Here is a 15,530-nt window from a genome sequence, read left to right as displayed (position 1 = left end):
CATTCAGCAACAGCAGGGAGTGTCTTCCGAAAGCCACACCCACCCACCCTCTCCAGTGCATAATTCAAATATCTTTCCATGGTGTCCATTATTCGGGTCAGGGTGGTTCGCTGAAGACAGCATCTAAAGAGGAAACAACAAACCATTATTGTCAAAAACTGGTGAAAAAGCCTGTGGACATTCTCTGGGATTTGAATCAGGGATATTCCGATCACTGAACTTCCAAATAACGTCCATCAGTCACACTGTGTGAAGTAAGCGGCGCCAGAGAATGTCTAATAAGGGCTCTGGCGGGGCCCTAATTAGCAAGTTCATAGCTAGCTAATGTTACGCGGTTTCTAAACTAAAACATTTTTTGTCACATACAGCAAACATCACCTCATCATCCGCTAGTTGCCTGTCCCCTCAATACCATGTAAAAAAAACGTGGTCTCTGTGGACAGCCCAGGCTCCAAAAACGGCCTGGTCTAGTCTGGACCATGAAACATAACAAACTGTTCTAGCCAGGGGAGGGAGGGGCGAGCTAGCTCTCGGTTTTGTTTGAACATCAACAGAAGTGACGTTACCCAACATCTCTTGGAGCACCTGTAATGCAAACTACTCAGCTTGTGTGACAAATAAAAGCAAACCTACACTAGCAGCCTCGAAGTCAGGTGCAATAGTTAGAAGTAAAGCAGATGTGTATACACAACCATTATAAAGTTTGGGGTACACTTAGAAATGTCCGGTGCATTTCTTTTGATAAAGAGGACCTTTTTTAAAGGCCGTGTTGCAGGGTTCATTTTCCAACGAATTTGCACAATTTGCTTATTGGTAATAAACATTTAAACTGTTATCCATTGTATTTGATGTTGTCGGGTATCACAAAACGGAATATAATACGAAAAAGCAGGTACTAATTCACAGCGGTTTGAAGTGATTCTCCTTTCCCCCACAATGCATTGCATTACGTCACCTTGGGGAGGCTACAGACCAAAGCCCACCTTGAGACCCTTGAGAGTAAGGATAGAGGAGTAAAGAGACGAGTAAGGGAGTGTTCAGCAGTAAATAGCGCAGATTATAGATAAATAGATATAGATAGCTTAGATAGATATATAGACAGGTAGATAGATAGCTAGATAGATCATGTCATCTGCTGGTCGCGGGGTGAGCTCGACCAGCGGCCAAAACGCACTCGCTTCCCTAGTTACAGCAGCTCTCCACCGCAGTTTCCATCGGGATGGCACAGCCCACACAAGCACCTGCCAAACTGCGACTTGCCCATATTATCTCCCTCTTTGGTAAGCCATACCCTGACAATGTCAATGACAATCAATCACGAGGAGTAGTTATCGAAAATATTCATGCTGAAGACGCGACCAGCCTAATCGGCGGCGGTTTGCAACAACAGGGGTGGCTCACAGGTGGGACTGGAAAGTTAGCCCATAGCATTAGCTAGCTATCATGATGCTTTATATTCTGATCTTCTGACTAAGTTTACCCAGTAGCCTACTTATCTGAACTAACGACATGATCATCATCACTAGATATAAAGAAAATGTTGACTTCCACTCAGTGCTGTTCAATGACAGTAACACAAAAAAAGGGTCATAATGATATATAAGCATAATGCATTGAACTGAATAGGCGCATTATGTAGCCTCATAACGAGACCTCTCAAATTCAGTAAATTACTTAATTAAACTAGAAGACATTGTTATCTTTGTTAGACCATAGGGTAGTTGTCAAATGCTGTAACAAAATTTGAAGTGTAAATATACAAACTTTATGTTGAACGTGTAACCGCGACCGTTTCCCATAGGAATGAATGTAAAACATACCCTCCAAAACGAGACCTCCCCAAATTCAGAAAAAAAATACTTAATTGATATCAGGCAATGTTATTACCATTGGTCGATCATAGGGTAGCTGTGATATAAATGCTGTGATGAAATTTGAAGTGTAAATATACAAACTTTATGTTGAAAGTGTAACCGCGATGTCCATTGGAATGCATTGAAATGACTGAAGCGCAGATCATGTAGCCCCCAACGTGACGTCATCACCGAATTGCGTAAAAAAACCCTGCTAATGCTAAAAACAACAAAAACTGGCATTTAACACCATTTGGAGACATTTTTTAAAATGATATACATATATCGAGTGCTTTATGTACCCATTAATCAACAGTGGTGGTTAACCTGCAACACGGGCTTTAAAGTGACCCAACACGTCTAAGCAGCAGTATGTCTGTGTGATATCATACCTAATTGCAACATTGCCTGCAGCAGCTCTTGCCTTCTTGCTTACACCACCTTTCCTCCCCCATCTGACTTCTGGCTCCAGGCTGGGACTGCTGGATAGCACCTAAAAAATAAAACAGCAATTGCCATACATTTTGTTATTGTTGATAAAGGTCAAAATCATAGCATCAAAAAAATAAGTAAGGTAGGTCAATCAGGTGTACCAACAAAAATTATAATTACCTTCTGAAGGCACCCTTGCCACCATCGCCGTCTATGTTAAGTCTTGATATCAGTTTACTTGTGAGGGTTCTGCCAGTAAAATATGAGTAAAAGATAAGATTAAACAAAATGATGCATCCTGTACAAAAAATTGAATTGCTGTACAATTACAGAAATATTGATTATGATCAGTTTGGCAAATATTCACAACACTACTAACTACAATTACCACCAACACAATGGTAAAGTGGCTAAATTGCAAAACTCAAGACTATTTTAAGTAGCTGCAATAATCCTGATTAGTTTCTGTATTAATGCATTACATAGCACATATGTCAAGCAAATTAGAGCATGCACAATAACATAACCCATAGCCCTATAACAAAAAAAATGCATTCAAAACACAAACACTTACAGTACTGTACTGTACACCACGTTGAAGGCAGCAGCCATGGCTATCAGACATCATCAAGTAGCAGGTAGTGCCATCCAGACGGACTGACATTGCCCTGGATAGTTGATGGAGCCCACTACACAGTCATAACAACAGACAGACACATGAAAAGAGGGGATAAACTAAACACAGTTACAGACACAAATACATGCTTACACATTATAATGCTATATGCAATTCTACGTGTGTTTGTGTGTGTGTCTACCTGGTGAGTGAACTCTCTTGCGGGCTTGGAACTTCTTCAGTATGGAAGTGGCACACATTTGGAATATTCCAGAATGCACTCAAGAGTTCTCAGGGCAGCAGTCCTCACAACACACCGACTGCAAACAGTGGGAACACATGGAGACTAAGATCAATAAGTTCCAAAACACACAGAACATGAAAAGACCATCACTGAAGCACTACTTCACTCACATGCATCTTAAATAAACACATGCCTCAGTGCAAGTCAGGTACATCAAACAAGGGCCAAATAAGGGCTAAGAAATGAAAAACATGTAGCCTAACACTACCCTTCACAAACTAAAGATCCCTTTACTTGTTGGCATGCCCACCCATCATACTTGCCCCCATTCACATCTATTATATGACAGGTCTGTTAATGAACATGGCTATACTAAACTGCAGTTCCTTAGTTCCTTAAATCAGTGGGTATAGATATAACTTATGACTTTATTCATTTGTTTTACAGGTCATCTTTCCAGTTAACACGTTGTAGCAACACTACATGTATATTATGTATGTTGAAGTTCGCAAGGTAACCGTTATTACTGCTGCTTAACGTTAACAACCTTCATGTGTCTGTAACATTAGCCTGCATGGTAACAGCCACTTTAATGGTAGCTAAGTTAGCTTTATAACTTACTTGCGCCTGATATTTCATTCAAACTAAAACTCTACATTCATAGCGACATCACAGACAGATACAGTAGAACTAGATATGGTATATGATATAAACTACCATTCCAGATATTCCACACAATAATGAAGTTATCTGCTAGTAGCTGGGAAAGTTAGCTCGCTAGCTAATTGCTAGCTCATTCCTAACATGACTAACAGCTTTGGTTAACATTCCATTATGAAAACAATATATTTCGAATAAATTCCCGTTTTCAATTGGCATACAAAAGTACTGTAATTCTTACCTTGGATATGATAACGGCAGAGTTTCTACAGCTTACACATGCAGTCAGATGCATGACAGAACAGTGACGGTTGAAGTCACTGGTGGGCTGGAGTTCAAAATAGTCAGTCAGGGGTGGGGGATGGGAGTTGCTGTGTGTGCGCATGCGCTTATCAAGAGGCGATAGGGAGGGAAAGTGAAAACCAGCGCCCCAAGTGGTTGCGTTCCTATCGAAGAGCAGCTCCAATGTTAAGTCCCATAGACCTATTTTAAAAAAAATACTATGAAGCCAAATCAGCGATCTTATCCACCAAAAATATTTTTCAGTGTCTATACAGTAATAATCTTCTAACTGTGAAAATGTCAGACCCTATTTTGCCTTTCGCTCTTTTACATTTCACTACATGTAAAATGTATGTGACAAATAAAAGCACTTGACTTGACTTATTTAAAAAAATCGAAATTGCTCCTTTTGTTTCATAAACGAACTACAAAAAAGCCACGTGACTTTACCCTTCGACGTTACTCATGTAGCATGGTTTGTTTATTAGCCTGGTTAGCATTGCCACTTAACACTTACTGCCAGCTCTTCATGTGAGTAGAAGCACAACACCAGTTATCCAGACATAAAGGTTATCACCACGCGGTTTACATCACCTTCCGTTATTACAAAAATATGTAAGCCAGTTAAGCAAATTGCCGTATTGATCAGTTAGAGATTAAGTGCCCAAACCTGTGACGTCACATGCAACTGTAGTTTGTTATCACCATGTTACGACAAAAACTCAAAACAATTCAACTGATCCTAAAAATAAGGTATGACCACTTGAAGCAATAGAGGTGACCCCAGTGCCTAACATATGGAAGGCATTAAATTAAGATCCCAATGTGCACCGAGATATATTTTTTCTGAAAAAAAATCCCATCCCCTCCGCTAAACTCTAGGAACGCAACCACTAGATGGCGATGAGATTACTTTCCCTCCCTATAAGCATCCGTTAAAAACAATCGTTGCATTTTAGACTGTTACATTGAAATGGCTACCAAACTAATTAGAAGTGTCAAAACAATAATAACAGGGCAATTCCACGGAAAATGGACTTTTTGTCACATCCATAACGCCAATAAAATGTGATGGTATGGTATGATGTGAATGATTACATGAAATTTAAGCATTTGCTATTTTTGGCTGATGAATGTAAATGAGAAAAAATGCACAAAAAATGAATTATCATTCACATCATACAAATGGCAAGGCATTTCACTGGCGTTATGGATGTGACAAAAAGTCAATTTTCCGTGGAATTGCCCAACATTAGCCTAGTCTAGTGGGCTGTTATTACTAGCCTACTATTATGATTATTAACATGATTGATTGTTCCCATGAACATTTTCTTTCCTTTTCCTTTTCTTGATATCAAATCAATTTGGTTTAATATCCATGCTGATTTCGTTGATTTCTTATTTTACAACCATTTGTCAACATTTTACAACTATTTAGCATTAAAACAGTGTTTCAACATTGTTTCAACATTGACACAACAACTGACATTATTTCACCTATAATTCAACATTGATTTTCTTGACCTTTTTACAACCATTTAACATTGAACGTTGTTTCAATGTTTGTCTACATACCCTTTTATAACCATTTAGCATTAAACATTGTTTCAACATTGACGCAACAACTGACGTTATTTCACCTAAATTTCAACGTTGAAGGTCGGTCGTGTGGCGGCTGGGAAGAGAAGCAATCAGTAGGATTGGCTTAAAGCGCTTGATACGGGGATTGGATTGGTTGAGAACATTGCTATTGTACTCTGATAGTTTGCTCTGTTTTAGGCGTGAGGTAATTTGGCTAATAAAAATATATTAAAGGGACACTGCTATGGGGAATAGTTAAACTGTTTTGCCAAAATAGCCCAAATATACATAATTATGGATGTTTAAAAGATATGTATAAGAAATATGGACCTGAATGTGTAGATGAATGTTTATTGAATAAGTGGAGTAGATGGACTGAAGGAAAATTTCCTTTAAATGGTACGTTGAGTTTGGAAAGGTTAACTGAATGTAGGGCTAAGATGGAAAGGAAGGCTAGGCCTTTTAAGTATGATTTGTTTGATAAGTGGGAAAAGAGAAGCGAGGGAAAGAGAGGAGAAGAGAAAAGTTATGGAACAGAAAGAGCAGGACCAGAGAGAGAGAGAAGGTTTGTGCGGAGCTATGGACATTTCAACTGAAGTCTATGTGCAGACGAGTGAACCTGACAATCCAGCCCTTATAGTCCGTAAATCTCCACCACCATTCCCTTCAGCACCCCCTACACCACAGCTGGCTTTGGCTGTTCCTGCCCCTAAGCCCCTGCAAGTATTCAGCTACTGAAGATTGGACTAAAATGGCTATTTCTCAGCTTACAACAGACTGCAAGAGAATTCTTGGGAAGAGTGGCTTCAGCAGTTAACAAACTTTGTGGAGGAAGGAGAGCAGGATTTAGGTGGACTGAAAGAAACGGTTGCTGGAATTGTGGAGACGTAGAACACATAGCAAGATATTGTCCGAAGCAGGGTGATTGGAGACAAGACGGGGATAAATCATCACAACGATGCCCTCAGGGTCCGGTCTGGACACAGAATGGAAATTCTGAATAGGACAGGGAGGACTCTGAACAGGGGGCTCCGGGACCCCTCACCAACACTTCTGTATCACCCTATGAACTTTATCCACAACTGACTTTGAATGCTGCCGCACAACCTAAGCTAACTCTTTCTCTGAATGGTAATGATGTATCTTTTTTAGTTGCTACAGGAGTGGATGTTAGTACACTTGGAAGGAAAGATAGTTGTACGTTTTTAACATTAAAAAGCAATAGAGTTATATATGTAACAGGAGCTTCAGGCCAATCAGTGGCAGAACCAGTTTCTACCCCTTTAGTGGTTCAATATGAACATCAGACAGTAGAACATTCTTTTCTCCTGAGCAGTGTTTGCCCTGAAAATTTACTAGACCGAGATCTAATGTGTAAATTAAATCTTACACTTTTTCTTTCTCCTGAAGGAGTAGGTCTAGAAGGGCCCATTTATCTGTATTGTCAGAAAGTTAACCCCACAAAGATAGGATATGAGTGTAAAGACATTAGTTTAGCATTAAAATCTCCGATCTCGGTTCTAGAAAAGACAGAAACCCCTGAGCAATTTCAGTGTACAATCGCATGTTTTCAAGGCTCTCCAGATCAGCTGTATGTGAAAGAGTGGTACCAGATAGGAAATAGTATTGAGACTATTGATGTAGCCGGCGTATTGACCTCTAAAATCTACTCTGCAGTAGTAGTAGACCTGTCTCCAGGTCTGAAATATTTGTTTGCAAACCCAAATTCTTATCCACATGTTGCATTGGTGAAAGCCCAAGATAATTAGATTGATTTAGGGTCGTTTGTGAAAGCGTGTGTGAATGCTAAAGATTGGACAGGGGTCCAAGAAACCCTAAATTTGTTTTATTAGCCATCACAAGATGCATGCAAGATGCATAGTGTTCTTTGAAAGTTACTCCTGTGCAGAAAGAGCTCTCTGCATGTTTAATACCCTCATTAACCCAACCCAATAAATGGAGGGTTCTCTCTTTAAAAGAGAAAGCAGATCTGTTAGCCGCTGTTCCAGATAATCTCTGGGCAGCTGATAGTTATGACTTTGGGACTATCTACTGCTCAACCATTAAAAATATGCGCAAAAACATTGCATTACGGAAAGCCCAATATCCGTTGTCGAAAGAGGCTGAGCAGGGGATAGAGCCCGTATTCAAATCATTATTGGACAGGGGAGCTATTGTGCGTTGCAGTTCCTCCCCAGTTAACACACCAATTTTGCCCGTTAAGAAGTCTGATGGCACTTGGAGATTTGTGCAAGATTTAAGACTTGTTAACGACGCTATTCACCCGAGGCATCCTATTGTGCCAAATCCTTGCACAATTCTCTCTAGTCTGCCATCCACTGCGAAGTTTTATTCTGTAATTGATATTAAAAATGCGTTTTTACGATAAGAGTATATCCTGCCTCTGAATTTTGGTTTGCCTTCACTTTTAAAGGTCAAAGGTATACTTGGAGTCGTTTGCCTATGGGATACACAGAATCACCTTCAGTGTTTAATGAGGCATTAGTGGCCTGTCTGACACAATTCACTCCACTGGCAGGAAGTACTGTTATTTCTTATGTTGATGATGTTTTATTAGGAAGTCCATCAAAAGAATCATGCCTGATTGACACAGTGGCATTGCTGAAATACCTGGCCAGGGTGGGACTTAAAGTCTCTAAAGAAAAGTTGCAACTCTGCCAAGAGCAAGTTAAGTACTTGGGTCATATACTTACTCGCACGATCTGATATCACCAAGTAACTAACAGTCCAGGATCAATAACGAAGTTATTTGCCCTGGATTAACATTACAACCAACCAATAAGTGGCAAGTTTGGATTGTGATGTGATTAAAAGTGCGACGTGAAGGTGAAAAAAACAGGCTCCCGCCAATTTCACATTTCAGAGCTACTAGCCGTGCATCGCAGACAAGTGGATTCTTCACTGTGTGATTCTTGATTCTTTACAATCGTGCCTTACAGGTAAGAGCCTATTTCCAAGAGTTTTAAGCACTCAAAACGATTATTTGCCTCTTGAACGTTTTCAAAACCATTATAGAGTTAATGTGTCTAAAAACAATCTAATAATGATATCTAGCATAACTAGGTAGTGTGTTAGCTGTTCTAAATTTGGAAAAGGTTGAGCTACCAAGTCTGATATTGATACGAAAAAAAATATTAGTGCCCAGTTATATCTCTTAACATGATGGAATGCCTGTCATTAGGCTGTAGGCTAAGCACTTTGATCCTATGAAAAACAGGCTACCTAGCATGACCAGCTAGTGCAATAGCAGACTTGTGGTGGTATGAACTAGCCTAAAGGTAGCTTAGCCTACTACTAAAATGTTCAAGCTAATAGCCAGTGTGAGTCTGTAGACATGTTTGCATAAATAATATTACAGACAAAACTCCTTAGCAATGTGTGTTTTAATCAAACTTTATGGCATTAGCAACGCATGCACGCGATGCTACAATTAGCTGCAAGTCTCCCGCCTCACATGAAAGTGGTGGTGTTGGGGGGCAATTTATTTCTGACAGACAGAAATATCACACCTTCATTGATAGCAGTGGAGGTGATGAAAGTGAATTTGAATTGAAACGGATTAGCAATAAAAAATAAAGCGTTAGTCCAGGAGCATCACAGAATCACATTTATCTTGTGGTATCGCAAAATGTTAGCCCAGGACCATCACAGAGTGACATTCATCCTGGACTGTTGTTTATTGTTAGTCCTGGACAATCACAGCCACAGTTTTTCTATGCTGTCATTAAGTGTTGATCCAGGACCATCACAGAGTGACATTCATCCTGGACTGTTGTTTATTGTTAGTCCTGGACAATCACAACCACAGTTATTCTATGCTGTCATTAAGTGTTGATCCAGGACCATCACAGAGTGACATTCATCCTGGACTGTTGTTTATTGTTAGTCCTGGACAATCACAGCCACAGTTTTTCTATGCTGTCATTAAGTGTTGATCCAGGACCATCACAGAGTGACATTCATCCTGGACTGTTGTTTATTGTTAGTCCTGGACAATCACAGCCGCAGTTATTCTATGCTGTCATTAAGTGTTGATCCAGGACCACCAGCATTATGTTTAGCCTGGGCCCACATATGACAGTGACATTCATCCTTACTTTGTCCACACCTTATTTTAATCATTTGAATCTATGTTTCAGAAAACTGGGAAACCTTTCAGGATGCCTGGTAAGTGTGAAAGGCTGCGTGATAAAAAGTGTCATCATTAGTTTATTTCAAATTATGTCAAAATTTGTTTGACGCAGGACTCTCCAGGTACCATTAATGTACCAAGCCACATAATGACCAAAATCTCGGAGGGTTCTTCTAGAGCCAGAAACTCCTACTTTTTGAAGGTGTGTGTGTGTATTTTCTTAATGTGCAGTAGGTCAGCAGACTTGGGCTTACTATACCTATTGTGGTCATTTAAATTTTGACGTTTTTAACTTCTTCTTTCTCTCCTGTTAGATGAACATCTTCCAGAAGTATGTCGTGGGAGCCATGCTGGAGAACAGCAATCATTGGACTCTTTTTGTAAGTGCTCTGCTGCTTGCTCTTTTTCACATGCTTTCCGTGCATAAAAACTGTTGAAATTTGGAATCTGTAAAACTCACAATGTTCTCTGCTCTAGTATGCAGGCATAGAACGGAGAATTGTAGTTTATATGAACTCCCTTGGAGAGTCCAAAGCCAAGGAACAGGATATCCTGAACAACTGGAGGTAAAATCCGCAAACAGTGGCAACCTATTTTTTACCTGATTAACACTATACTGGGGTCCATTTCCCTAATGCATAGTTCCTAACTATGATGCACCTTCTGTGGTAGCCGAGTTACAGTTATAACTCCTTGAATCTATACAAAATAACTACCTCATTATCTTTTCTCCATTCTGACCAGCTCATTTGCTGCAGCGAGGGGCTGTGATGGGCCCTGGGAGATTGTTAATGTCCAGCATCCAATGCAGACAGATGGACACTCTTGTGGTGTCCATGTCATTCTGGTAATTTTTGTTGATATTGCATTGCATTGTTGCACTAAATCAGTGATTATTTTTGTCAACATAGCACTCACTATATTTCTTCAGTGCCCTCATCACATACTGTACATATTCAAACCTGGAAGCTACTTATAAGTACAGTTCAATCTTCCGGAACATTTAGCATGTCTGCTGGAGAAGGTTTTGGTCACAAGCTTATTTCTCTAATCTTTAGGCCACTTTGTTCTTCATTCCCCAGTATGCACAAGCGCTCTTACATGGTGGGGCAGTTGAGCAGGGCATTGTGAAGGACTTTGGATGGGAGATGTCCGAAATACGAGCACAGCTGTGCCATGATCTTTTCAGGTCATTAGGTAAAGTATTTCAGTTATCTAACATTATACATAGTATACATAGTAAATGGGATAGATTTGTTTATGCTTTTACTTAAAGTCCCACTGCGGCAAAAGTCGAGTTTGTAACTGTATTCCACATCTGTTCTGTTCTATGTAGCTCTGTCGAATATTTGGGCACTGACACCTGATATTCTTAATGTGCATAAAAAGATGATTCAAATGACACCAAATAAGTTTGCTATAGGCTATTTACTTCCACCTTTGACTTCCACCTTCGCTTTTAGGACTATAAAGGCCTAAAAATAACCTTTTTTTTTGTAATGCCCACTATGCTTTACCACCAACACATTCTGATGATGTGAGTACACACAGGATGAGGAAGAAACCCTGAATACAAATCATGTTAATTTATGGTATACATGAAATTGGTTAACCATCAGCATGGTTTCTATGTATTAACTTTAAATTAATTTCATCTGTAGACAGGACACAAAAGTGCAGCGACTGCCGGCGGATAATGCGATCTGAAACAAAGGTGAAGTATACCATGTAACCATTTATGGGAATAATCTTTATTGGGGCAGTTTAAAAATCATGTTTGAGTGTAACTATCATTTGTTTGACCTATTCTCCGTCCTCACTTTGCTTCGAGTACCCTTATTTCGTCCCTTCATGTACACCAGGGGTATTCAATTACTTAAGCCCTCCTCAAGCAATGGCCCGGAGCATCATAATATTTGAATGATTAACATGCCTGTATAGGCTATCTGTCTATCTATCTATCTATCTATCTATCTTTTTTATTTATCTATCTATATCAAAGTCCTTTTAGGCAAGTCCCTCCACTCGGCGGCGATATCTCAATGCTTTTTGGGGACTTATCGGGCATCTATTCGGCAGAAATGCGCATGGCTTCACAACACCAACTTTGCTCCAGCTGCGAGATCACAACACATGATTGGCACAATGTCTTCACAACACACCACATGATTGGCTCAATGTATTCACATGTCCACGTTTTGCCGCGGAAGGGGTGGGATATGTGTAGACAGACTAACCCAATGCATTTCTATAGAGGATTTTCTGAGTGCTGTGTCTCTTTATTAGAAAGTCTCTGTCTATATATCCGGCTATTGGGAGTAAAACAGAGTAGCCTGAGCTATTTTAAGATCTTAACGTGAACTTGAAATAAGATTTAAGCTGAGACAAGGAGGGATATTCCACAGCTGGTTCCTTGAACCCATCCATCAACAACTTTAAATGTTTTTTGTAAGGTATCACCAATATCAATTTAATGTTACAGATGTGTGGCTACATACTGTACATTCTTAAAATGGTTCTGGTCTAGAATATCTATTGAAAACTTCACAATGTGTTTTTAGAGCGTGATCTGCAGGGGACCTGATGGCTATTTTTAGAAGGTGCGCTGGGGGCGCCTCATAGCCGTTCTGCGGGCTACCTGGTGCCCGCGGGCACTGTGTTGGAGACCACTGTGTTATAGCCTACGAAACATTTAGCGCAGCTGTGAAAATCTGTAGTGAAAATCTCAATATGGTCCGGATAGGATCACGTCAGGGTCCGGGTCCGGACCCAGACCGCGGCCCGCCAATTGAAGACCCCTGATGTACACCATGTAGGAATGACAATTAACACACCTTCCTAAATTTAAAAACCTTAATCCTTAAAGTGTAACTTTATTAGTATTTGACAACTTTCTTTCCATTTAAGGTCAAGTGTGATGGCTGTGCTGCCTACAGGCATGCACGCTGTGCAACAAAAGTGTGTCCTATTTGCGCCTATTGTAAAGGTGAGTACATATTCTGTTCAACAATTTATCACTCTAATTTTACTTAGTATAAAACTTTTTTAACATTAACAGATGATTGATAACTGCATGTGAACTGATTGTGAACTTAGTTGTACTGAACTTGAATTCATGATTCTAAAATGCTACAGAGCACTTACATTCATCTTTATACTTCAGAGATCAGAAAAAATTTAGCAGACAAGGGACAGATTTTTGGGAGTATATGGGGAGAAGACATGGAAGAAGAAGGAAGGAAAGGAAGGAGGAAGGAAGATATGTTAGGAGATGAAGGGGGAGAAGATCAGGGAAAGGGAAACCTTGAGGGCAGTGACAGCAAGGACGAAGACCAGGGCAGGGTCCAGGAAATGGAGGAAGAAGAACAGGGACAGGTCCAGGAAAAGGAGGAAGAAGAACAGGGACAGGTCCAGGAAAAGGAGGAAGAAGAACAGGGACAGGTCCAGGAAAAGGAGGAAGAAGAACAGGGACTGGCCCAGGAAAAGGAGGACGGCCAGAGACTGGCCCAGGAAAAGGAGGAGCAAGGCAGTATTGCAGTCCCTGGTCGCCTAGCGGTCACGGGGGCCAAAAAAAAAATGTACAAAATGACTCCGGCGGAAATACAGCGAAGAATTAAAGGTGAAAACATGTCGGCCAATGTCTTCAGGAGTCTTATTGGGGTAGGTTTTCATGAAATGTCTGTAGTGCCAATTTATATTCCTAATCACATTGAGGATAAGTAAGTATAAGTATATATACTCTTGTGATCCTGTGAGGGAAATTTGGTCTCTGCATTTATCCCAATCTGTGAATTAGTGAAACACTCTCCGCACACCGTGAACCACACACTAATCCCGGTGCAGTGAGCTGCCTGCAACAACAGTGGCTCGTGGAACAGTGAGGGGTTAGGTGCCTTGCTCAAGGGCACTTCAGCCGTGCCTACTGATCGGGGTTCGAACAGGCAACCCTCCGGTTCCAAGTCCGAAGCGCTAACCAGTAGGCCACGGCTGCCTCAACCCACTATACAGTTGCCAGTGAAATTATTCAACCCCCTCTTGATATTGTTTAACTATTTTTTTTTTTCAAGAAACAGTGTACCTGACCCAATTTAGACCGCACTATATAAAACAAGATGTGGTTTAACTAAATTCAACCCAAAATGGCTCCAACAAGCTTCTTCAAATTACCACTGTGCTGCCAAATCCTACAAAGATAGGGACTCTTTTTTTACTTTTAAGCTATAGATTCAAAAAGAAATAGAGTCCTTACAATTTTCAATTTCATTCTCTTTCTAGGGAAGAAGGGCAAACCTGCCTCCAGTGGTACTGCAGCAGCCACCAAAAAAGAAAACAAAAACGACAATTTTCAGCTGTCTTACAGAGGGAGAGGCCATGGACTTGGCGGATGGGTTTGCAGGGAGCCTGGTCCACAATGTCAATTCAGCTGACATCTGTCAGGGTGTCACTGAAGACATGGCAGACAAAACAAAGTAAGTATTATGATCCAATCACAGTATTATAGTTCGTCAAGTCTGAAGTATCACCTCAATGCACCTGTCTGTACTGTATATCATCACATTGCACTTTTCTGCTTATTTGCACCTCTGGTTAGACGCAAACTGCATTTTGTTGTCTTTGTACTTGTACTCTTCACAATCAATGGCAATGAAGTTGAATCTAACCTAAACTAATCTTTGACAGTGAATGGAAACTTCAGTCATTTGCATTTATCATGCTAAAAATCTGATTCTAGGCACTACACTGATGCCAAACCTGATTTACATTTACAAGGCGGGATGTGATAAAAGCATGGATAATTGTTTTTTGTGATTGTTGTGATATTAAAAAAAAAGGTTTGAGCTTAGCTAAAGTTCTTAGATGATAAAAGCGGCCCTTCACCACACTGCTCACTAGTTTACTAAAATTGAAAGAACTATCAACTAGGACACCAATATTTTTAACTACAGTTTGCAGATATGCAGAAAGGAGGCCTAGTGTGCTGATTGAGCTGTTAATGATGCTGGGGTAGCCAAATTAATATCACTTCAGTTCAGTCATTGAGTTGTAGAAAAGTGTATAATGTTAGTTTGGCTTTTCATTGATTGACTCGTCTGCCAAAATTGTTTTTAAAATATGTCTAAATATGTAAAATATGTAATAGCCAAAAATGGATGCATGTGATTTAGTTTATTTTTTAATCGATTCACAGCCCTAGTTTTAAACCATATGCCATACCGTAGGTCTTATAATAATTTGTTGTTTTGCTGTGATTGATGTTTTTTTTTCACAGACAGACTCTGATGAAGATGATCCAAAACGCCAAAATGTACGATTGCGACTCTGCTTTTAGTTTAGAGACCCATTAGTTCGGACCAGCTGCACTGGTCCATGTTCTTTCCGTGCTGTGCGCGAAATTGGATCAATTGAATGTTTAGTCCCAAAATGTAAAAAAATAAAAATACTAAACAGAATGATGTCGTTGTTGTTCATGATGCAGACTTTTTAGTTTCTAAATAAAAACATATTCTTCATTCTGAGTTTCTTTTTTTTAAATAATTTCATACATTTACATGTATGGGCAAATTGAACACACAATAACACTGTCTAATCAGTTCAAGTAGTTCATTGTCGTGCTACTCCAACGGAATTACCGGTATAAGTAATAATAATGGGGTGTGATGAAATAGTGTGTGTAGGGAGGGGGTATGGTATAATGGTTAGGCTAGCCTA

The 15,530-nt window shown here is 40.0% G+C and overlaps 1 protein-coding gene and 1 long non-coding RNA gene across 7 annotated transcripts; one reads left to right on the top strand and one right to left on the bottom strand.

Moving 5' to 3' along the window:
- Positions 1-2,312: 2,312 nt before the first annotated feature.
- Positions 2,313-3,185, bottom strand: LOC143112044 (uncharacterized). Its single transcript, XR_012984665.1, has 4 exons — positions 3,104-3,185; positions 2,875-2,974; positions 2,466-2,534; positions 2,313-2,346 (listed from the first exon to the last, which is right to left on the bottom strand). It is a non-coding gene; the product is annotated as an uncharacterized LOC143112044 (long non-coding RNA).
- A 5,201-nt stretch (positions 3,186-8,386) lies between these two features.
- On the top strand, positions 8,387-15,288 carry LOC143112455 (uncharacterized). 6 transcript variants are annotated; one of them, XM_076274729.1, is made up of 11 exons: positions 8,387-8,628; positions 9,829-9,856; positions 9,944-10,023; positions 10,136-10,201; positions 10,299-10,387; positions 10,566-10,668; positions 10,904-11,018; positions 11,483-11,535; positions 12,729-12,807; positions 14,097-14,290; positions 15,091-15,288. In XM_076274729.1, the coding sequence occupies exons 2-10, from the start codon at positions 9,850-9,852 to the stop codon at positions 14,246-14,248; spliced, it is 744 nt and encodes a 247-aa protein (XP_076130844.1). In that variant the 5' UTR covers positions 8,387-8,628; positions 9,829-9,849; the 3' UTR covers positions 14,249-14,290; positions 15,091-15,288. The 6 variants fall into 6 exon arrangements, 4 of the variants coding, with proteins under 4 accessions (XP_076130844.1, XP_076130845.1, XP_076130843.1 ...); XM_076274730.1 differs by having other exon boundaries at positions 9,934-10,023; XM_076274728.1 differs by having other exon boundaries at positions 8,387-9,856.
- Positions 15,289-15,530: the final 242 nt, after the last annotated feature.

The sequence above is a fragment of the Alosa pseudoharengus genome, unplaced genomic scaffold (genome assembly GCF_046254945.1).
Source record: "Alosa pseudoharengus isolate Yale_2024_CS ecotype anadromous, Long Island Sound unplaced genomic scaffold, YU_APseudo_1.1 YU_APseudo_1.1_scf_8, whole genome shotgun sequence".
Taxonomy (NCBI): domain Eukaryota; kingdom Metazoa; phylum Chordata; class Actinopteri; order Clupeiformes; family Clupeidae; genus Alosa; species Alosa pseudoharengus.
This window is presented reverse-complemented; position numbering and strand designations above follow the sequence as displayed.